General features: G+C 43.3%; 9 protein-coding genes across 9 annotated transcripts; 5 read left to right on the top strand and 4 right to left on the bottom strand.

Annotated features, from left to right (window-relative positions):
- The first annotated feature begins 303 nt into the window (after positions 1-303).
- On the top strand, positions 304-3,427 carry GGI43DRAFT_305999 (transcription factor domain-containing protein). Its single transcript, XM_083201611.1, has 8 exons — positions 304-484; positions 573-695; positions 769-1,280; positions 1,348-1,889; positions 1,963-2,236; positions 2,299-2,474; positions 2,551-2,734; positions 2,788-3,427. Exons 1-8 carry the CDS (start codon positions 432-434, stop codon positions 3,285-3,287), a joined length of 2,364 nt encoding a protein of 787 aa, XP_083062407.1. The 5' UTR covers positions 304-431; the 3' UTR covers positions 3,288-3,427.
- Positions 3,428-3,769: 342 nt separating this feature from the next.
- On the bottom strand, positions 3,770-4,294 carry GGI43DRAFT_399074 (uncharacterized protein). The gene is made up of 2 exons (XM_083205298.1): positions 4,225-4,294; positions 3,770-4,155 (listed from the first exon to the last, which is right to left on the bottom strand). The coding sequence occupies exon 2, from the start codon at positions 4,136-4,138 to the stop codon at positions 3,836-3,838; it is 303 nt and encodes a 100-aa protein (XP_083062406.1). The 5' UTR covers positions 4,139-4,155; positions 4,225-4,294; the 3' UTR covers positions 3,770-3,835.
- Positions 4,295-6,745: 2,451 nt separating this feature from the next.
- Positions 6,746-7,329, bottom strand: GGI43DRAFT_381572 (uncharacterized protein; the record flags this gene model as incomplete). The annotated part of the gene is made up of 2 exons (XM_083203139.1): positions 6,746-6,948; positions 7,017-7,329. 2 exons carry the CDS (start codon positions 7,327-7,329, stop codon positions 6,746-6,748), a joined length of 516 nt encoding a protein of 171 aa, XP_083062405.1.
- A 902-nt stretch (positions 7,330-8,231) lies between these two features.
- Positions 8,232-8,581, top strand: GGI43DRAFT_305980 (uncharacterized protein). The gene is made up of 2 exons (XM_083201610.1): positions 8,232-8,296; positions 8,371-8,581. Exons 1-2 carry the CDS (start codon positions 8,266-8,268, stop codon positions 8,520-8,522), a joined length of 183 nt encoding a protein of 60 aa, XP_083062404.1. The 5' UTR covers positions 8,232-8,265; the 3' UTR covers positions 8,523-8,581.
- A 750-nt stretch (positions 8,582-9,331) lies between these two features.
- Positions 9,332-10,159, bottom strand: GGI43DRAFT_381571 (uncharacterized protein; the record flags this gene model as incomplete). The annotated part of the gene is made up of 4 exons (XM_083203138.1): positions 9,332-9,475; positions 9,544-9,677; positions 9,752-9,877; positions 10,114-10,159. The coding sequence occupies 4 exons, from the start codon at positions 10,157-10,159 to the stop codon at positions 9,332-9,334; spliced, it is 450 nt and encodes a 149-aa protein (XP_083062403.1).
- Positions 10,160-10,848: 689 nt separating this feature from the next.
- Positions 10,849-11,482, top strand: GGI43DRAFT_399066 (uncharacterized protein; the record flags this gene model as incomplete). The annotated part of the gene is made up of 3 exons (XM_083205297.1): positions 10,849-10,938; positions 10,988-11,237; positions 11,304-11,482. Coding segments are annotated over exons 1-2 (299 nt in total), but the record flags the coding sequence as incomplete, so codon positions are not given.
- Positions 11,483-13,035: 1,553 nt separating this feature from the next.
- GGI43DRAFT_381569 (oxidase ustYa family protein) lies at positions 13,036-13,880 on the top strand (the record flags this gene model as incomplete). Its single annotated transcript, XM_083203137.1, has 5 exons — positions 13,036-13,102; positions 13,158-13,325; positions 13,386-13,501; positions 13,560-13,635; positions 13,687-13,880. The coding sequence occupies 5 exons, from the start codon at positions 13,036-13,038 to the stop codon at positions 13,878-13,880; spliced, it is 621 nt and encodes a 206-aa protein (XP_083062401.1).
- GGI43DRAFT_399061 (major facilitator superfamily domain-containing protein) lies at positions 13,479-16,082 on the bottom strand. Its single transcript, XM_083205296.1, has 7 exons — positions 15,856-16,082; positions 15,410-15,788; positions 15,307-15,346; positions 15,030-15,236; positions 13,805-14,949; positions 13,560-13,746; positions 13,479-13,501 (listed from the first exon to the last, which is right to left on the bottom strand). Exons 1-5 carry the CDS (start codon positions 15,856-15,858, stop codon positions 14,058-14,060), a joined length of 1,521 nt encoding a protein of 506 aa, XP_083062400.1. The 5' UTR covers positions 15,859-16,082; the 3' UTR covers positions 13,479-13,501; positions 13,560-13,746; positions 13,805-14,057.
- Positions 16,083-16,226: 144 nt separating this feature from the next.
- Positions 16,227-21,713, top strand: GGI43DRAFT_399056 (putative multidrug resistance protein). Its single transcript, XM_083205295.1, has 17 exons — positions 16,227-16,502; positions 16,556-17,081; positions 17,137-17,366; positions 17,423-17,702; positions 17,759-17,842; positions 17,889-18,038; positions 18,116-18,864; positions 18,925-19,090; positions 19,146-19,469; positions 19,528-19,648; positions 19,708-19,779; positions 19,832-19,882; positions 19,946-20,010; positions 20,064-20,688; positions 20,753-20,833; positions 20,897-21,271; positions 21,332-21,713. Exons 1-17 carry the CDS (start codon positions 16,284-16,286, stop codon positions 21,540-21,542), a joined length of 4,329 nt encoding a protein of 1,442 aa, XP_083062399.1. The 5' UTR covers positions 16,227-16,283; the 3' UTR covers positions 21,543-21,713.
- The last annotated feature ends 128 nt before the right edge of the window (positions 21,714-21,841 follow it).

Here is a 21,841-nt window from a genome sequence, read left to right as displayed (position 1 = left end):
ATTACAAAACGACACGCGAGAATACAATGAATAGAAATAGAAGCTGTCAAAACAGATATAAGCTAGGACAGCCTACATTGTTTATGTAGTATGCCTTCAGCTTCGATCATCCCGACCCTCGACTCTAGACATCTCATGGCCAGGGCACACCTCGCCTCTTATTTTATGGCCACCCCTCCCCGCCACATTCCAGGACCATGGAAACACTAGCGGGGGTTCCCCATTGTAGTTGTAAAGTAGTACATTCTCCCCCGCATTGCATTGTGGGGTGTGGCAAAGTTTTTGTACCACAGCGCCAATCCCCCGAACCCGACGAACTCCGCCTTCCATGATTCACCTTCTCGCTTCCATTTGCGCAGCCCATCGGCAGGCCATCCCGCTTGTCACGAACACACCAGAGTAATCTAAATCATACCTACATTGTCATTTCGATGGAATCAGAGACGCGACCTTCCCAACGGAAATCGAGGCGGACTGCCAACGCGTAAGTACAATGGATACCATTCTCTTTCATGTCCCTTGCCTCAGGGGACAAAGTTTCTAGCACTTACATGCGATTTATATCTATATAGCTGTATCGCTTGTCGCCAAAGTAAGATAAAGTGTTCCGGAAGAGATCCCTGCCAGAACTGCCAACGACGTTCAATCCAATGCCAGTTTGCAGTCGGCAATAACAAGATCTTGGTATCGGAGAAGTAAGTCGTCCCACACTTCCTCCCCGCCTTCCTCTGACTACCTAATGCTCATACGATGGATCTCGTAAAAAAGATATCTCCAAGATCTACAGAAGCAGGCCGAAGAGAATCAACGGCCGTCCTCAACGTACAATCTCGACTCCCTAGCGCAGGCTGCAGGGTATTTTCGTTCACCAGTCGCACAGAACTCAGGACCAGTCGCACAACACACAGGACCAGCTGCACAACACCCGGGTTCAGTCACACAACACCTAGGACCAGAGCGGACATCACAACCATACAACGTTTCACGTTCATGCGAGATTCGAGATATTTTAAGCCAGGAAGACGCTCCACCCTGGCAGGGACTCTCTGACAACGCCGTAATTGGCATCAATACTATCGTGAATAGCGAGTCCGATGGCAGGGCCGCTTTTATCTCTCCAGCATCTACGGTTCACGCAGCTCAGCAAACCGAAATCGACCCCAACCCCGTCACCACACCGCAATATCCAAATGGTTCTACCCCTTTTGATGTTTGGCCTGACGTATATCCAATGCCCGTCAAAATTATCAGAAACAGTCAAAAGAATAGACGCACCTGGAGTAAGTCATGACTTCCCATATATCCCGCTGGATTCTTCGCAAAAAATCTAACACAGCTGGATGGCAGTATGGCTAGCTCCATGGTCGACGTGGTCTTACACGATGCGTCTAATACACTTACTTAGGGAAAGATTACACCCTGAAGACCCCTCCCTTCCGCCCAATGTGGTAGATCCAGATGTTTATACTTTGACGTGGGAAGCCAGCTCTCCCAGCAACCCTCCCGATATCAGCGGTCTACCCTCACTAAATCACGCCATCTACTTTTTCAACACCGTCAAATTTCATCTCAGTCATGTTTATCGGTTGTTCAAAGAACAGGAATTTGAGAATGAGATACGAGAGTTCTATGCCAATGCTTCGGAGAAGGTGGCCAAATGCCAACTCTGGTTTGCTAAGTTTCTCTTAATCCTTGCATTCGGAACAGCATTTCATGCGCCGCCAGTAGATAGCGAGGAACCTCCTGGCGCAAAGCTCTTCGCACGAGCCATGGCCTTGATCCCCAACACTACTAGCCTGTGGAAAGATAGTCTCTTAGCCATCGAGGTCTTGATTCTGGTGTCCCTGTACCTATTCTCAGTTGCAGAAAGGGAGGCAGCTCATATCTATGTAAGAACTGTCTATGCCTAAATACACTACCATTCTAGAGACATATCGCTAACTTTACATGCTTTTGCGACAGTTAGGACAGGCGATCTGTATTGCACAGCTTGAAGGTCTACACACTGAGCTACCTGAACAAGATTTGGGACCAGAGACAGCTGCCTATTGCCGCGACCTCTGGTGGACATTATATATTATGGACAGGCATTTTTCATGCTCTCTTGGAATTCCGATGTCTGTGAAGGATAGTGATATCACGACACCAGTCCCTTCTCCAAACGCAGCCTCCCCACTGGATAGTGCTCGGAGCCTTCAGGTGAATCTCTCGAATTTGCTGTCTGTTATTCTGACCAGTAAGCCCAAACTCGGCTCTTCTTTCCGCATTGGCGATTCATTATCTAATTTACGAGAGTAGCCGTATATCAACCCACTATTACTCCTTTGGCGACATTTCTAGAGCAAACGAGATCTATACTGCATACCTTGGCCCGGCATGCTCAAGAGATTGAAAGGATTATCAAACTCAAGTTACAGAGCTCCGTGGGTACGATCCCTCGGAGTACCAGCTATTTAACTTTACTATATCATCAGGTTGGTCTCTTTCTGCTGCAAAATTGTTTTATATCTACCGTGAAAGGTTATAAATGCAGACTCTAACTCACTACAGTGTGTAATAGTAGCCACACGTCCCCTACTTTTCTCAATTCTCAAAGAACGGCTTGATATGCTGGAGCATCCAGGGAATGAGAACTGGGACAGCTTTTTGGCAAAGACAGGGGCAGTCATTTCGACTGGTATCAAATCAGCTGTCAAAACTGTTCAGATATTAACCAGCGAGTATAGCCTTCTCGGTATGCCTATGAGTAGTCTTGAAATATGATTAAATACTGAACATCTCTTCCAGAGTCTTTTTTACCGTATGATATCGAGTTCGCATTCGGAGCTGCTCTTCACCTAACTATAGCTGATGCCCTCTTCCCGGGCGTGGAAGATTACCAAAAGAGCCGTCAGTTAGCGCATCAAATCTTAGACGGCTTTGTTTCGCGAGGGAGTCGAGTCGCTAGGGCGAGGAGAACAGAACTATCCCATGTAGAGACTTTGTGTCAGGAGTTGGTTGCAGAGGTACAGCAGCAAGGCCATCAGACGCTACACCTACTTTATTCGGCCGGAATTGCTGCTGATCTTGTGAGGAAAACGAACGAAGAGCAAGACAGATTGCTCGCCGCGTCGAGAGGTGAGCCAAGCGCGATGCTTGAAATGACTGGAGATCTCGGCAATCAATCACCAACACTCGATGGGAACATGGAATATCTTGATGACATTGGAATTTCATCTGAAGAATTCCTTTCCATCGTCCAACAGATGGGAACTACTCTCCCAGAGAGTATGTTGACGTTGAATTAATGCGACAAGTGTACTGCTAGATGCAAGAAAGCGGTTATCTATTCGTAGCATAAGCATAGTTTTTAAGGAGCCGCTCTAAATCCATATTAATATAGGCAGACCAGTAAAGGTAGTAATAAGTAATTTTATTAACACTAATTAGCCTCCATAAATTATACTGACAACACAATGAGTATTACTAAACCTCAGGTTTCAGCTGCTTCTCTTTGTATCAATTACATATTCTTACAATCGTATTATGGGATATTTACTATGAACTACATAAACATGCGGGCCAACTATAAAGACAAGCAGATTAAAAATGTAGATAATGAAACCGTCTTCACAGCCACCTCTTCTTAGTGCTACTTCTCTATTGCTATTGTTATTTTAATTTCTTTACTTACTCTGCCAACACCATAAACCCACCTTGTTGAGTAAGTCTTAATATTAGATTTGGAATCGTGAATAGATTCAACGCATCTTTCATCACAGAAGCTCTATAAAAATGATAGTATGTAATATTGAGTTATCCCTTTTAATATAAAGCATAACCTTTTCCCTACTATTTACGCACATCTAAATCCCTTTTCATGAAGTTCTTTGATAGAAAGTGGCGTAGAACAAACTACTACAAATGAGTTCTTGCTAGCGCTAATGCTCACAATCTTAAAGCATCCGTTCTTAACATAGTCTGCTGCTTTAATCAGCTCCTCCTCCACAGTACCATTTCCGGCCCCGCGCAATGTACGGAAGTCAGATGCGGCGTGCATATTATGGTATATAACATCGACATTTGGGACAGGATAGTGTGTTCGTGGATTTGGCTCTTCTTGACCTACAGTCTCCAATGACGTAGTTGGCAGAGACATGGTCAAAAGGATATAATCTATAGATAAAAGTGTATTAGATGCTTGCATTATATATATGTAAAATAATAATACAGCTTTTTACTTACTTACTTAGAAATAAAGAATGCCGAAGTTTGGTATATATAAGGGAGTTCCTTTAGACATTGTTTCTCGAAGGGTAACAATTGTGCGTTATGTTATTCAACAGCGTAATATATACATTCAATATAAAGCTGCGGGGTAAATGCAAAGGAATTACAATAGGCCGATAAGCCGATAAACCAATCATAAGAAAAAAGAAAATAGACTAATAAGCTGCGACAATGCCAAAACCGCAAAACCGCAAGTAATAGAAAATTCCTTTTTTACCCATCTCACCCGCCCCCTCTTTTTTCTATAAGATTTTTGAAGTAAAATAGTTTATAAAACAATTGGATGTATAAAATTTCTTTGTAACAAGAGAAATTTATTCTCTTTACGTCCCAACGCCAGCTTAGTGAATACTCTTAGATTCTTTACATACTGAGAGTTAAACTGCGTTTCTTTATTCATCCCTGTATAAATTGATTTCTTATTCTGTTTTTGGTATAGCGTAGTAAAAGATTTATTGTAAGTTTGTAATATAATATACTATTCTCCGGTTATAATAGGAGGTATGTACTATTAAACAAGCACTGGTTGAATAGCTTATATATATATATATATATATTATTATGTGGAAACCCAATAACAGTCACAGGCGTTTGTACCATTTTCACATTCGTCTGGAAGTGGCAGGTCTTTACCAACGTTTCCCTCAAGACTGTAGCGGTAATTATATGGTTCACCGGTGCATTTCTCTGTTTCGGCTTTCGAACCACACAAGAATTTATATTCACCTGGAGGGGGGCTGCTGATAGGAGTAGAATTATCCTAAAGCCACTTGTTAATAATGAAAGGCTAAGTAATGTCAAACATATTCTTACCGTTTGATCTACATCTGATGACCCAACAGGCGAGCATAATACAGCCTCATAAAGCCCAAATAGAGTAAAGATAATAGCTTGTTTGAGAGAAATCGTGACTTAGGTAAAGCGGAATAGACTTTTTAAAAATACGTTATTCTGTAGGGAATTATTTTTTTCGGTAAATATAGCCTGAAGTAATAGTGCAAAGATAATAACCGCTAATTTGGACTTTTTCAAGCTCATATACAAAACTATTTAGTATTGTTTGTTCGTTTAATTTAAAATGCTTAAGTAATAAATAAAAATAATATAAACCTGAAGTATAATACAGTATGTGACGTTACAATTTTAATTTTTACAGGGAATAAAAATAGGTAATACTATACATCTCTAAAAAGATACCCTGGCTATTGACATTAGTTTCCAAGTCCAAGTTAATGTCAATCTTTTTGTGCTGTAAATCCTGTTATTTTGAGCCCTGCATGAGATTACTTAGTTTTGATTGGTTAGATTATTAAAACTATGATGAATTCCTACCGCCCTACATATGCTGTTGGTTCCCAGATTGCAAAAGTTCCTTATGCAATTGAATTTTATATTAGTAATCTGCTCTAATGTCGTTGGTCTTTAAATAGCTCAAATTAATCCTTATGCTGTTGGTTCTACAGAGGTACAATTACCAAAGTTCCTCCTCATGCTGTTAGGTCTTCTATAATTTAGTAGTGGGACTTATTTATTATTTATATGGAGTCTAACAAAACCGTATATACTATCCCCTCTTTATTGGGAAATCGGCATGAGCATCCCGCCTGATGCGACTGTGAAGTGGGGCACCGCATCTAACTTACAGTAGGTAGCCAGAAATCTCCAAATACGAGTTGATGTTGTTACTATACTCCTTTCTCTAGGAGTACAGTATATGGTAGATACACTAGCAAATGAAATTAGCTCTAACTTCTATATCGGCTTTCTTTATCAAATTATTAAATAAGGAAAGGATACAGAGTACAAGGTCTCATTTAGTCGAGTAAGCTTGTGGTATTTCAACCCGTAGAGACTGCGTGCATCTATTTTTGATTGTATAAGATGATAAACTTCATTGGAAACTTATATTTTGAAATCGCAAAGAAAAATGGAATAAACCACTATGGTAATGGATGTATTGTTGGAGAGGCTCCTACTTCTGGCCCTTTCACTTGTGGCTTCGATCGACTCAATGACCATTCCAGGAGGCTATTAATATCTCTACAGGTATGTTCAGTCCGAAAATCGGGTCCATACTGTCTGTGTGCGCTAAAATATACAAATTTTACTGGCGTCGCATCCGCATTACACATTATGGCTTGGCGGACGTAATCAAGACAGTGCTCTTGTTTTGTTAGTAAGGCAAGTGAGTTCAATGCAGATATGGCAGACTATACCAAAATGAAGTTTGTGGACATGTGGGCTACTGGATTTAGAGTAGTATTCAGGATATAATGCTTTTCGAATCTGATTCTACACATAATAGTCAGTGCCGCGTCATACAAATTATTTCGTTGACTTACTAAGCAATGCAATTGGTGAAAAACATCAAGACCGGTGACCCAGTAGCCGTTATCCAGTTGCGTCAGGCCCCGAACTGCGTCAGCTTCTTGACCATGGAGATAGACCCCTGATGCTATGTGCCATACCACTCCAGTTAGAAGTGTCGCATTGCAAGAGCGCACAGGGAAACCATACCCGCCTCAAGTTTGTTCCAAAGAGCATCCATTTGCGGGCTAGGGTCGCCAGTCCATACTTCCTCGCCTGGATCATGCTCAATGACGACGGTCCCGTTCGAGTCGTAGGCCAAGGCCGCATTAAATCGAACCCTCTTGGTGTGAATGGTAGGAAGAGCTGGATCTATTTTACCGTCAGCGATTGGAACAATTTGTCCCAGGCTGTCATTTATATTCTGTTGTGAGACATACCTAGATCAGTTTCAAATCCTGCCCTAAAATCATCATGACAAGAGTCTCGCTTGAACAATAAAAAGAGGAGCGTTAGAGTGGTGACTCCTAAGAGTAACGTTGAGATTTCCCAGGGCCAGGTGAGAGTTCTTGAAGCAGACGAGGTATCATTTTGCCATTGAGCATGTGTTTGCATTTGTGCGCTTATTGAGTCTTTCAAGAGCGGACCCGCAGACTCATCGTCTTCATGTTCAACTTCCTCACCATTGGTGGTTTTTGAGGCGAAGGGGAAAAGGCGCGCTGCCCACTTGTGTACAATAAATGATGGCAGCATTTTCCTAATGTGAACCATGAATCGTGGAAGAGTAAAGAGCAGAGAGTTATATGAAACAATCTCCAGAGATCAAGGAGTCACGTCGAAGGTTGAAGGCGGCGACAAAAGTTGAACAGTAGAGTGATCCTCGTAACCAAGCTCACATACACACAAAAAAAAGAAAGAAAGAAGGAGGGTCGGAATAGAGGCATAATTATTATCAGGGTGACCAGTTTTGGAATCTTGGAACTTCTGATGGGAAGCTCTGATTAGTTGAAACGAATTCCCCCGCAGACCAGGATCCGAGATGTTCTGGTGACCATGCAAGCCAGAATTACTCTGCATGTTGGTTCGGTTGCATGGATGCATAGTACATATACGAAGTCGTCGGATCCTGCCCGAGACCTTGTGCGGCAGTTACGGAAATACGTATCTGCACTCCGAGGATCCTATCTTCGCTCCAGCTTTTGCCGTCCTATCCTATACCATATGTTAGGTTCTTGTTTACAAACGGAGTCGAATGCTCTCTTCTTATTGAAGATTGTTACAAAACTGGGCCAATATGGCATTCTCCTTCTTTCCTAGCCAAGGATCAGGCAAATTTGAGTACAAGCCGTTATCATCAGACGTAAAGCAAGATGCCAGAGAGCAGACACTCCAGAATCGTACAAATATAGCTCGCTCGTGGCCTTTTTTGTGTCTTTCATTATGTTATGTACTTCTATTGCACTTGTGTTTACCGTTACCACCAAGGCGATTTCAGACGCGAAATGCGCCATGCAGGTCTCGACATATTGTAAGGACAGCACTCTGTCGTGACGTCTTTCTTCTTCCTTAGCTTCAAAGATTCTAATAACCTACTTTAGCACCTACGTTTACGGCTGTAGAGTATATCGAGTATAATGTTCAGAATGAGCAGTTTGGGAAATCAGAATATAGAGGTCACGGGCACCTGAGATGGACAAGAAGTGGGCTGAGCTCTGGAAAGGTAAGGCCAAGTTACTATGTTTCAGTCAAAAATACCTATATCCTATGTGATGCTAAAAACCAAGAAAAAATTAGTCGGTGCCGTGGATGTCTCCCTAGACAAGATTCCGCAATTGATTGAAACCCTTAGTATGGGTAGTGCATGGCGTCTATCTCCTAAAGATAAAGGAAACGGCGTGGCTGCGATGTTTGAGGCTTTCCACCAGATACATTGTCTCGTACGTTGAGCACACATATCTCATTGATTAAACCATCCACCTGACGATGCACAAGGATGTAATTCGCCGATACACGTATATGGATGTATATGACACAGTCCTTAACGACTTTCATCATGATCCTACCATTATAAGAAGTCATGTGGATCATTGCATTGAGGCTCTTCGGATCAGCTTAATGTGCACCAGCGACGTGACATTATTACTGCTTGAGCTAGATTACAGTGAGAGAGGGGAACATGCTAATTTCAATAATCACCGAAAATGCAGGAACTATGACAAGATAAGTGAATGGAATATGCAAAATACGGTTGTACTTTAGACTTTATTACCGTAGAGCCAGGTAAGGAATATATTCTAATCGATCTGCGAGGCTCATTCTATACATTTACGTCTGGAAGCCTCATTTCGCAATTAAATTACATATAGCATCCTTTTTTTTTTTAAAAGAGTAAATTAAATTTAAAATGAATGTATAAAGATGGTCAGTATTACAACGCATCCAATTCTCGATCGGCACATCCGCAATATCAGCCTCGACAAACTAAACTTGCACAGCTGGATAAACCGATCAAAATTCCGGGAGGTGCCGTACAGGCACATTCAGAGGTTTTTGGACCAGTCCTTTGCTAGAGTTTGTTAAGAAAACATGATCTTTTGCCCATCCCATTACCTTTGAATAGTCCCTACACATATTTCTTGTGCTAAAATCAGGCCACGGAAATCCTGCACTATCCACCCAATCATATGTGATAAGACGAAGGTCAGCAGAACACATGAGTACCTGGCGCAAAAGCTCAATGCAGTGATCTAATCAATTAGTCGAAATGAATTTTTCTCAGAAGCTTAAAGAAAAAGGAGCAGCATGGCATACCAGCATGGGTGCGGACATTGGGACTATTGAAGAAGTCGGGCTCTTTGGCTTTATAGTAATCGATATACGAGTACTTACGCAAGAGATCCTGCCATTGTTTGTGAGTCAACCACACATTTATTCACACTAAAACGGGCCATTTGAAGTGTGATGTACCAAGCAATGCACCTGATGAAATGCCTCAATAGACACCATGTAACCAGATTGCTGATTATGGCTCAAGACTACTGAGCTATCGCGCAGCTTGCCTAGGTTTTCTATCTCTTTCTCTTCGACCACCATCGCTCCCACTGTATTGATCGTGTTATTAATTCTATTTTTGCTCTTCCTTTGATCTAACTTTGATGCAAGTGGGCACACATACCATCAGTGATGCTCTTCCATGCAGTGTCGATAGCATCGCTGGGATATCCTCGCCATTTTGACGGGGCTTTGAAATCTCCTTCAAGTTCAACTAGGCGCCGTTCCCCACAATGCTCAACAGCCGGTTCTGTTGTATCTGTTAGTTTTCTGGGTAGCCTGTAGCGCGTAAATAGGTATACCAACTGTATTCTAAATTTTGATGTTGATACTTCGTAACTTGAGTCTCCATTCGTAGCAAAAGCCCAGCCCACAAGGAGCCAAAGAGAAAAGAAATAATAATTCCAGCTATCCAGAAGAGATGGACTTTACGCTGCTTGCATTTGTAACAATGTTCATCAGTTGAATCTACCACGATGGACTCACTCGTGGAGTCTTCCAGACGGGAGTAGCTTGCATCAATGGATGACATAATAGCAAAGACTCTCTATTTTCACTTTCAAAATATCAACCACTCAAGGTCGAAATTATATCTCTTAAATAGGATAGATAGAGAAAGGATACGGTAAAGCATGCAAGCCTCGCCAGACTCAGAAGATCGCAATTTTCAACGAAGAATGTTTGGAGGTTTACTAAGCGTACAAGAGGGTGTATATGCCGCATTGGCGCTATGAAGTGGCTTGATAGATAATGTACACTTCATTCAAATGAGGTTAAGCCACCTATGGAGTGACCTTAACGCCGGTATACATGTCATTTTAATTTATTCATAATATAAATGAGTCACGCAAATTCCACAGTGCCCCCCAGGCTACTTTAACCGTATGTTGGATCGACCAGAGTAGCCGGTGCAAAGTTCTTGACGTGCTCCCTTAACCCCCTCCCTTTGCTCCGCAGGAACAATATTGATATTCTAGCGCTGCATAATCAACGCAGTAATATAGTACAGCTACTAGATTATCTAGTGCATATTTACGAAAGAGACAGAACAGGCCAGCAGGAACCATCGATAGCGACCAATCTAGGTATTCTTTTTTGTTGTTTTTTTGGTGTGGGCTTTGAGGCAGGCACCGCGCACCTATGTAAGCTATTTAAGAGAGCACTATTTCCTATCCTTCATGCTCATCATTTTATATAAAACTACTATTATTGTAGCCAAACTTTTTTTCGGTCATCCTATAATATTCAATATGCACTACTCTATCGCTTGTGTTGTCTTAGCAGCAGTGGTTTCTGCCGCCCCAGTGACTAGTCTGTCTCTCTCTGCTTGCTGTAGGCGCAATGAGCTAACAGGCCACAGAGAACACTGGAGCACCTGATGGTGAAGCCGTTTCGTCTTTTGTCAACTTCAAATATGGTGACGCTGCCTACGAGCAGAATAACAAGAAGCGCGAGCCCGAAGAGGCTGTTTCGTCCTTTGTCGATTTCAAATATGGTGACGCTGCCTACGAGCAGAATAACAAGAAGCGCGAGCCTGAAGAGGCTGTTTCGTCCTTTGTCGATTTTAAATATGGTGACGCTGCATACGAACAGAATAAGTAAAATTCTTGGTATGTCTTTGCTAATTGAAGATTTCACTTTATGAGTCAGAAGATAAATTTCTTACTAGATGAAAGAGGCAAAACTAGACTACCAAAGATAACTGGGACAAAAATTAGTCTTTGGAAGAAACAGTACCGTTAAGTATGCCGTGATATCTAACAGCTGTCACAGCTATACCATCAGATAGGGACCGAATGATAGGAATACGATGAGGGCTATTTAATGCACATAATACATTCGTTACTATGCTAAAGCTTGCTGTGCACTTGAATTGAAGAATATTACGACGGTTTGTGAGGCTAGGCTGAATCTTGATTGTCCAATTTTAATAGCTTAAGAAAAAGAAAATCCTAGTACAATTTGAAGCTATTGTATGATGAATTTTAGTATATAAGAGAACGCAATATTACAAGTGTCATCGAATCACAATTCAGCGATAGTAATTTGCCCAGTGGTACGTGATCTAAGTCAGCGCGGCGATCTCGTTGTCTTGGTAATTCCTGTGTTGATATTTCTACCTTACATGGTTACTCATGCTAAAACGACAAGTGGTCAAGGATGTTGCAAAACAGAGACCTTCAAAAGGCGTTGGCCAAAACCATCAAGGCTCAACCCCTCAGGAGAGTGATTACAAACCAATGGTAACTAAGCAAGCATCCATATGAGACGACGCGATACCTCTATTCGTAGTTGATTGGATCAAGGCCAAATTCACTCACAATTTCACTCAAATCTTGTAGGCCTATACATAGTGTACACGACCCTAGTTTGCGGACATAATAATAGCCAAGCGACACGGAGTCTCGCCGAGAGACAGGCCCTAATTACGCCATTGCCACCCAGTACGCATTTCTCGGAATCTACCCTGGAAAGACGAGCATCGCAAATAAGTGTGAACAAAAGTGCTCATGTGAATGTAAACTTAGATTATTACGAATGCATGTTGGCTCGGGCAAATCTTTTTTCCATAAGAGGAAGGCAATGGCATGCACCATATAGAGTACCTAGGTATAGTACCTATTATACTAAAGATTAATGAACCACGCTCCATGATACGATATCCCGTGTGCATAGTGCCTGTAGTCCTCATACTGCGTACACCGCTAGCGGCCCGTGTTATGCAGTTGGTAGCTCTCACATCGTGTACGCAGCTGATAAGCCTCCATACAGTGTGTAACAATGCATCCTGGACTGGTTTCCGTCAACATTACGGGAATCTCTATGATGGCATTTCATCCCATGTTTTTTTCAATAGGTTCTTCAAATTTACCCCGCACTTAGAATAGTTTCCCAAGAGGAGCCAATATCAGCTTCGTGGACTGCTTCCTAGAGGTATGGTACCCTCTAGTGATGTACCGACTCCCAAGTTATTCACTAAAGGACCATTGCCAAAAGTATCCTCCCATTCTTCATTTCAAAGACTTGGGAGTTTATATTATTCTTTTTATTTTTTATTTTTATTATAATTTTTTTTTTTTTTTTTTTTTTTTTTTTTTTTTTTTTTTTTTTTATTTTTTTTTTTTTTTTTTTTTTTTTTTTTTTTTTTTTTTTTTTTCATTTTCACTATCGAACTCTATCCTTGTCCATGTTTTTTTGTTCGTAAATATCATGTATCAACGAATCTGCAATGAATCCACCGATGAAATAACTGCCGAAGGTGCAATACCATTGATACGCTCTCCGGGCGCTGGCGACTCAGCAAGGCTTCATTTTTCATCGATTCTTGCATCGCATAACAAAAGGAGATTATCGGTCTTTCTCGCCTATGTGGCTGTTCTTTTTACATGGGCACTTTCTCTTTTTGTGATGGCCTTCCTATCCGTTCACAAGTGCGAGCAGTACACGTTCGCCAAAGGTTACGAGACTGATCTTGGTCAGAATTGAATAGAAGCGGTCTAAAGTATGTTGCTAACCTAATTAATCTATAGAACCATTGCGCTCAGTCATTAAAGTCCAAAAGATGCGGTTCAAAGGCACCTTGGTATTTGATGACAACGGCACTCTCGTATCGACTCATGATCGGTATCCTGAAGGGGTACAGTACGTGGGTGAGCCTAGCAAAAATATAGACAGGGCTTGGAGAGCATTGCTTGAAGGTCAGAGACTTGAATATTCCTTTAAAGCTATTTTGTCAACTAACTCGTTTTCTTTTAAAGCCGATGGCGTTGACCTTGAGGGTTCAGAAGCTGAAACAATCCGAGGAAAAACGATACAGAAACCAAGTGGACACTGGCTCGTTGGAGTGGACGGCTTCCATCAAATTCATTGCCTTGTAAGTCATCGAATATCTTAAGATACTAAATGCAGCATATAAATGCTTATATTGGCAGAATATGCTCCGCAAGGGTTTGCGGCCGGACTACTACACTGTCCGTGACCCAGAGCCTATATATTCTACACATTTGAGTAAGCGATGACAATCCATATTTTCAGCTTTATTTTCTTAAAATGTTCTAGACCATTGTCTCGATTACCTCCGACAATCGATCATGTGCAATATAGACCTTACGCCGTTGCCTATATATTGGGATGAGCGTCAGAATCGGCCCATGGCTGATATGGAGGTGGAGCATACATGCAGGGACTTCCAGGCTGTGAAAAATTGGGTAACTCAACGGAACGGACTGAGACATCCATTCACTCAACCATGATTGTGGCTGTGCTATGTAATATTGAGATTGAGATTTGGAATACAAAAAATGATAATCATGTCATCTATATTACCCAATGCTCCTAGAGCGGCACGTGGTAGCTAGGAAGACGATGCTGTTAAATTCTGTCCAGTTGCAATAGCGGGAAGAGATGCTGTCAACGTAACAGCTATTCAACTACTCTTCTGGTAGCCGAATCCAGAATATAGCCACGGTGCCTATGAGCGAGATACCAGCCACTCCCAAGTATGGAAGACCTGTCCAGATGCCCCCAAGACGCATACCCAAATCAAACAGGCTCGCCAATAGTGGGCCAGCATAAAGCATTCCTGCCGTTTCCATAATACTGATGAGCGTCTGTAGCTTTGAAGCGTTCTGGGTGTCAATGTAATAAGCAGCCAGAGATCGACATATTGGCGCGAGGCCAGCCCCGAAAGTAAAAATAATTAAACCCGCGATGTCCACCGCAATGCTATCCACAGCAAGAATTAAAGACCCGACAGAGATAAAAATGGTGGATACAAACGCTAAGAGCTTATCCTTTGTGCCGGGAGACAGATGGAAAGGGCCTGAAGCAGATTGCAAGTATGTCGAAAATGCAGGTAGGATGGCGAAGAAAAGGAAGAGATTGACGATGCCCTGCAGCGTCAGAAGAAATCCAGTGTCGGCAATGGACCAGTCAAATCGCTTGCTAATGTACTGCATCAAGAACTGGCTAGCCGCTTGGCTATGAGGGCCCATGGTAAGAAATATAAAGAGAATCAGAAACAGCGACCGGTGCTTTAGCATCCCCCATGTTGCAAGGCTCTCAGATTTCACCCGCTGAAGATTCCGGCGCAACCTTTTTTGTAAAGTGTTCTCTAGCTGAGGACTTTCTTCAAAAGCTGTTTTGTTTTGTATTATGGTTTCAGGGATAGTTGTTAATATAACCAAGCCAGAAGCCATAACTCCATAGCAAGCCATTATGGCTGACCATGGCGAACCCTTTTTCATTAGCGCGGAAGACACGGCGGGGCCAATCGTTACACCGATGAGGCTTCCAGACGAAAGGACGAAGAAAGCAGATGTCCTGCAGAAGACATTAGTCGGACAATACTGTAGGCTGATATTTCTGAAACAGAAGCTGTTGAAAACACATAACCAACTTACCTACGGGATGGCGAAGTAAAATCACCAACAATGGAATAGATAGACGAAACAACAACGTAATAACCTCCACCAATCAGCAGACAGAAAGGTGAAAAAAGCAAAGCCTCAAGGGGAAACCATTGATCTAGGCGAAGAACAGCTACGACGCATGTAAGAGAGAGCAACGTGCCCGTTGTTGCCAACGCAATAGCAATTCTGCGCCCCACCCTGCGTGATAGCCGTTTAGCATTGGATAATGATACGGCCAAATATATGATGATGATACCTAAGAACTTACCGATCTGCAAGAGAGGCGTATGGAAAGGCGGCTATAAGTGCTGTTGGAGGTTCAGATGCTACCCACCGATAAATTCATAGGGAAGTCAGGGACTCAGACGTACACAACGTGGCTTCCATCATTGATACCCAACTATTGAAATAGGCCAGTCGTGTCTGAATGGCGTCTATCTTACATAATCTTTCGTCTATGGGTAATCGACCTACATCCGAAGGCTGGTCCGCGTAATAGTAGGTCCGACAGATGCTATCTTCCAGGAGTCGGATAATCGGCGTAGCGGCCAGAGAGCTAGCCATCGAGTGACTCAAGAGCACGAGAGCAGCCATAAACACAGGAATAGAGGGCCAGCGATCATAATAACCTATTGCAACCCCGTCGGCGGTATTTTCATGATTGGTCAACAAAGGTGTAGACTCCTCCGTTGCTGGCAATCGCAAGTGGGATGAGGAAGTAGTGCCTTGTTCGGGCGTAATTTCATCACCCTGACAGTCTCGGCTTAGTAAATGGCATTTTTATTCTCTACAAGAATCAATTTGCGGAGGGGCATACCATGATGAGCAAATGTTGATAGACGTAGTGTGTGTCGTCACATAGGTAAATAACGGAGGAGGGAAGGGTTTGCTAAAGATCTAGTTGATATTCTATGATCGCGGGGCTTCTTACTTCTGTCCACATACCTAGGCGGGTTCGTAATCTCTTACGTGTGCGCGTCGGCGAGCGCCTTCCTTTTATGAAACACGGCAGAGAGGTGTGCGAGTCCTTAGTTGAGAGTTGGGTGGTGGTGGTCTACAACTGTTGGTCCATGGCCACGAAATGCTGCAACTAGTCTGGTGACCTGCAGCCAGCCCAGCGTACGCGTCGTCCAGCCTATAGGGTAACGATAGGGGTTGGCTGTCGAAAACAAAAACCTCACTCACCCCACGTTTTACAAGCAAAGAACTTTCCGAAAGTACTCAAATTCGGCCGCGCCGCTTGCGATGAATCATACAATTGTGCTTCGTCGCAATTTGGCGTCAACGTTCGCCATTAGCACTAAGGGCTTTCCCTCGATTTTAGATTTCAGTCCCCAGTTTGAAGATGTTATTCTATTGCTGCTGCCATCATTGCTCCTGCTTGTCTTGGCTCCTGTGAGATGCATATTTTTGTTCTCCAAGAAAAAATCTGGAGATCATCAGCGTCTTAAGCTGGGTAAATTGGTATGTAGGCGGGAACCTCTATAAACTAGCAGAGCTCTGTTAATTTGAAGTAGGGGGTGATAATCATCCTTGGAGGAATACGCCTCTCTGAGCTGATCTTATGCGTGATGGAATCTCAGCGCCTCAGCCAGCTCTCCACTGTTGCCGCTGCTTTTTCTTTTATTTCTGTTTTTGCAATCGCTGTGTTGTCAGCGACCGAGCATGCAAAGACACGGAGGCCGTCGATTATTCTCAACATCTACCTATTGGCTGCTGTTGTTTGCAGCGTTGTTCGGACTAGATCTAAGTGGAGGCTAAATGATCAACCGCTAGCCAGTCTAGTTTCTGCTGCTTTAGCCTTGGAAATAGTAGCTTTAGCCCTAGAATCAAAAGGAAAGAGAAATAGACAGACTCAGCCCCAAGATGGATCGTCTCCCGAAGAATATGCCGGTCCTTTTAGCCTATCCTCGTACTGGTGGCTTAATGGCCTTCTACGAAAGGGATACCGAAAAATTCTTGCGCTTGAAGATCTGTACAGCTTGGAGGCGTCTAGGAGCTCAGAGAGCATCAGCGATGGATTCCAAACTAGCTGGGCAAACGGTATGTGCTGTCGCAAGCTTGCGTCATTACAGATAGATCAACTAATATTCTGTAGCTTCCAAAGCTCTCACCGAAAATGGTTATTGGCTTTTGGCGCGCACTCTGGCCAAAACATTATGGGTCAAGATGCTGCTGCCAATACCTCCAGGAATTGCTGTCTTGGCATTTACGTTCTGTCAGCCGCTGGCTCTCACTAGGGTCATAGCGTTCCTTGGAAATAGCGAGGATGTCAACATAGGGTATGGGCTTATTGGAGCATATGCTCTCATATACGTCGGCATAGCGGTTCGTCAAAAGAATTATGAATCTTATACTCACGGGTGTCCTAATGTCGCATACAGGTGTCCAGAGGGCTCTACGGATATCATTTATCTCGCCTTACTGTTGACATTCGCTGTACTATAGTATCAGCGATTTACGATAAGACTGTGCTGCTCAGTCTCTCCTCTCACGACAAGTCCGCAACTGTGACACTCATGAGTACCGATACGGCTCAAGTATCGAGAAGCCTTGGAATTCTCTATGATGCATGGTCAAATATTACTCAGGTTTGTCTGGCAACATGGCTTTTACAGAGACAAATTGGTCTCGTATGCTTTGCGTCCTTTGCAGTATCAATTGGTACGTTGGATAGGAATTATTTTGGCGTAACGCAAGCTAAGTGTACTCAATGTTAGCTGCCGGCTTGGTTACAATTTGGGTTTCAGGGACAGCAGGAAGCAAACAAGCCAAATGGATGGAGTGTGTCGCGGCTCGCATCAGTGAGCATACCTGATAAATGCAGGAGGAATATACTAACGCGAACAGCATTTACTACTGAATTTTTGTCATTTTTGAAAGCAGCGAAACTGATAGGCGCTGCTAGCAAACTAGGAGATCATATCAAGACACTACGACTACAGGAAGTTGCAGCAGGCAACCGATTTAGAACTATCGTCGTTTGGGCAATTACGCTCGGTAAGTCGACAATGATTGAGTTGTTTGTTTTTGAGGTGATTAGCGAAGCCTTGGCTCCTGACAGCAAGTTTGCTTAGCATTCTCCCCCTCAATAGTGGCACCTGCGGTAACCTTTGGCATTTTCGTCGGCACATCAGACGCCGATTCTACGCCACTCGATATTTCTCGACTATTCACCTCTCTATCACTTATTCTTCTAATGACTCAGCCACTCTCAGGACTGTTTCAGCAAATTCCCCAGCTTTTTGCGAGCATTTCATGTTGTCAAAGAATACAGAGCTTCCTCTTAAGCGAACATCGGCAAGATTCTCGGAATAGGCAAATCCGTTTAGACCAGAACCTATCAGAAAAAGTTCTTATTCCGCCATCACAAATTCAGCCTGCTGCGAACCCAAGGGTCTGTAATAAAGAAGTTGTTTGCATTAAAAACGGGAGCTTTGGGTGGACCGGCCAAGACGGTGTTACAGTAACTGTTTTAAAAGACATCAACATTGTCATTCCGAAAACATCGCTGACTGTAATCCGCGGCCCAGTTGCTAGTGGCAAGTCTACGCTGCTCAAGACAATATTGGGGGAAACGGTGCATTCAAGTGGCAGTATATACGTAGCTGACACCAGTATAGCGTACTGCGATCAAGATGTTTGGCTACAAAACAAAACGGTGCAGGAAAACATCATTTGTTTCTCAGAATATGATGACGAATGGTATAAAGAAGTTGTGAAGCAAACGGCACTACATGATGATATGCAGCAGTGGTCAGATGGCGATCAAACAGTTGTTGGTAGCCAGGGGATAACGCTTAGCGGTGGACAGAAGCGCCGCGTGGTAAGAATAAAATTAAACCGCTTCTTTTCACTCCAAGCGCGAGATTAATAAGGATCACAGTCTATAGCTCGAGCAGTCTACGCACGCAAATCGATACTTGTGTTTGATAACGCGCTTGATGGGCTGGATGCAGCTACAGAAAGCTATATACTCGATAATCTTTTTAGGTCGGGCTGTACACTGCGCCAGCAGTTACGTTGTACAATCATTATTGCAAGCCATTCAGGTAAGCGAGATTATGCACTGATTAAACTACTGAAGACCGGCTAAAATTTACGAAGACAATTTGCTTGCACTGGCGGACCAAATCATCACGCTGGATGAGTTCGGGCAGGGTCGCTCTGAAGTCATCTCTCACCCGGAAGATAATCTTGGAATAGCTGTTGATTTTGCAAATATACCACAAGAGCTTTTGACAAACAATCGATCGACATCGGAGAGACGCATCGAATCTAACTCTATCCCAAAGAAAGCTGCTACCAGACACCATCGGGCATCTGGAGACCTATCGACATACAAATTTTATTTCTCATCTTCTGGGTGGCGCCCTACTTTAATATTTGCCGTACTGCAAATCGTTTTCGGTTTCTTTTATACCTTTCCCAGTCAGCATCTCATGGTCACCGGCTAGTTGAGACACGGTTATCGCTAATATTTTGTTAGATGTCTGGCTAACATGGTGGTCTGAGGCAGATACTTCGGATAATGCCAAGAATCGAGTCTATGTGGGCGTATATTGCGCACTACAATTTTTGTCTCTGGTATCGATTTGTCTCCTTTGTTGGTATGCAAGATGGGTATAATCTCCATTGTTTAGGCCAATTTCATTAAACATACCCCCAGGCATACTCTTACTACCATGATCTCGAAAGCTGGAATTCGCCTTCACGCATCTTTGCTTGACACAGTATTGAGGTACATATCTACAGGGGTACAGGTGTCTCTTCTGATTCTGACATTGGCACAGCGCAAACCTGCTATACGTAACTGAGACCGACTCTGGCATTATCCTTAATAGGCAAGCCCCTACTTATCCCGTAATATAAGGTGTTTTAAATACTAATACTATTACAAAACAAAGATTTAGTCAAGATATTGAAGTGATAGATGGAGAACTTCCCGAGGCCTTGGTCGACCTCTTTGCTAGTCAGTGCTGCGATCTGCATAACTATATAGAGAAGCCAGCTGACTTTCGCCAGCCGCACTGATCTGTTTGGGGCAAATGGCTTTGATTGCATTGTCATCTTGGTACATTGCTCTTGGATACCCCGTAATTATTGCTGTGATTTGGTATATTCAGCGTTATTACTTGCGAAGCTCACGACAACTACGATTGCTAGATCTAGAGTCCAGGAGCCCTCTTTACTCTCATTTCCTGGAAACTCTATCCGGTTTGGCTACTATTCGAGCTTTTGGATGGGAACGGGAGAGCAAGAATAAGGGTGCAAAGCTCCTAAACAATTCCCAGATACCGTACTACCTCTTGGTGTTGATCCAGCACTGGCTCAGCCTAGTGCTTGACATGACATGTGCGGGAATGGCTGTGCTGATAGTTAGTCTGGCAACCGCGACGCGCCATTCGGCGTCCTTAGGCTTCACTGCTGTTGCTCTAGTCAGTCTAATATCCTTCAGTGATAACCTCAAAGTGCTCGTCAGCTTCTGGACCAAGACCGAAACGTCGCTAGGTGCACTAGTCCGGATCAGATCTTTCGCAAGCGAGGTTGAATCTGAAGTAATGGAGAATGAGAATTCTCCAGATCTTTCTCCTAATTGGCCCGGTAACGGTAATATAGAAATTCGTGACGTGAATGTCGCTTACAAAAGGTGTGTCTCTGTCTCTACCCCTCCAGCAACAACGTCTACTACAGAAACTGATAGCTTTATTCAGCTCCTTGCCTACTGTTCTTCACGATATTTCCCTATCAATAGCGGCCGGAACAAGGATCGCGATTTGTGGCCGGAGTGGCAGGTAGGCACACTCACAAATCCCTTCCACATCAACCGTAGCTAATAAACACACTTGAAACCCCAGTGGCAAGAGTACCCTGATTTCCACAATTTTGAGACTCGTACAGCCACAATCCGGCTCGATCACGCTAGACGGGGTCAACTTACAGGATGTACATCCTGATATAGTTCGTTCGCGTGTAATCGTCATATCCCAGGATACCTGCCTCTATACGGGAACAGTCCGGTTCAACATAGACCCATACAGCCAGTCGTGTGACGCTGACATATGGCGTGCTCTAGAGAGATTGCGCCTGTCCCATACAATAACGGGCATGGGTGGACTAGATGGTAATTTTTCACTTGATTTGCTTTCTCAGGGGCAGCGGCAACTGTTCAGTTTAGCCCGTGCAATTCTAAGGCCTGGGAGAATTGTGATTCTGGATGAGGTAACCAGCGGGTAAGTCAATCCTAGCATTCAAAAAGAAGCTGTAGCTAATTCAATTTGCGGATGGAATAGCCTCGATCCGGATACGGCAGAGATTATTCACAGCATTATCAAGGAGGAATTTGCCGGTCGCACTGTCATAGCTATCACGCACATGTTGAAGAGCTTCTTGTATTTTGATGCAGTGGCGCTTATTAGAGGGGGTACCATCGTGGAGTATGGCAGCCCGCATGATCTGCTTACTTCTGATTCTGAATTTCGCCAACTTTACGAGAAATTGTAGCTAGTGAAAGCCCTGTGAGCTATTGGATATTGTCTCGGATGTTCATAAAGCTGCATTTATGTACCAACAAGTTTCGGCTATCAAGAGTGTAGTATATTACAGGGTAATGATACCATCAGCCTATTTACACACTAATACGAGTACCTAATAACAGTCCCTACTTTGGAGAAATAGACATGCAAACCTCGTATATGCTCTTAACGCTTTGAGTTTTCAAGGTGTTTAGTCCCTACAAGGACTCAATTGCGAATGGATACGCAAATAATATATTCATTGTAGGTGACAACAAAATAAAGCAG

Source organism: Trichoderma evansii, assembly GCF_050947405.1.
Source record: "Trichoderma evansii strain SZMC 28006 chromosome Unknown GGI43scaffold_5, whole genome shotgun sequence".
Taxonomy (NCBI): domain Eukaryota; kingdom Fungi; phylum Ascomycota; class Sordariomycetes; order Hypocreales; family Hypocreaceae; genus Trichoderma; species Trichoderma evansii.
The sequence above is the reverse complement of the archived record's forward strand: the minus strand, read 5'-3'. Positions and strand labels throughout refer to the sequence as shown.

What these genes read in the sequence shown, in the direction of transcription:
- GGI43DRAFT_305999 (XM_083201611.1), top strand. Translation starts at nt 432, where the DNA reads ATGGAATCAGAGACGCGACCTTCCCAACGGAAATCGAGGCGGACTGCC. An exon ending in AAGATCTTGGTATCGGAGAA is followed by an intron (nt 696 to 768) that starts GTAAGTCGTCCC and finishes CTCGTAAAAAAG; the next exon opens with ATATCTCCAAGATCTACAGA. An exon ending in GGGAGGCAGCTCATATCTAT is followed by an intron (nt 1,890 to 1,962) that starts GTAAGAACTGTC and finishes CTTTTGCGACAG; the next exon opens with TTAGGACAGGCGATCTGTAT.
- GGI43DRAFT_399061 (XM_083205296.1), bottom strand. An exon ending in TACGCCTCTCTTGCAGATCG is followed by an intron (nt 15,237 to 15,306) that starts GTAAGTTCTTAG and finishes GCTATCACGCAG; the next exon opens with GGTGGGGCGCAGAATTGCTA. An exon ending in TTTACTTCGCCATCCCGTAG is followed by an intron (nt 14,950 to 15,029) that starts GTAAGTTGGTTA and finishes TGTCTTCTGCAG; the next exon opens with GACATCTGCTTTCTTCGTCC.
- GGI43DRAFT_305980 (XM_083201610.1), top strand. Translation starts at nt 8,266, where the DNA reads ATGGACAAGAAGTGGGCTGAGCTCTGGAAAG. An exon ending in GTGGGCTGAGCTCTGGAAAG is followed by an intron (nt 8,297 to 8,370) that starts GTAAGGCCAAGT and finishes AGAAAAAATTAG; the next exon opens with TCGGTGCCGTGGATGTCTCC.
- GGI43DRAFT_399074 (XM_083205298.1), bottom strand. Translation starts at nt 4,138, where the DNA reads ATGTCTCTGCCAACTACGTCATTGGAGACTGTAGGTCAAGAAGAGCCA.
- GGI43DRAFT_399056 (XM_083205295.1), top strand. Translation starts at nt 16,284, where the DNA reads ATGAATCATACAATTGTGCTTCGTCGCAATTTGGCGTCAACGTTCGCC. An exon ending in CCAAACTAGCTGGGCAAACG is followed by an intron (nt 17,082 to 17,136) that starts GTATGTGCTGTC and finishes AATATTCTGTAG; the next exon opens with CTTCCAAAGCTCTCACCGAA. An exon ending in GTCCTTTGCAGTATCAATTG is followed by an intron (nt 17,703 to 17,758) that starts GTACGTTGGATA and finishes ACTCAATGTTAG; the next exon opens with CTGCCGGCTTGGTTACAATT.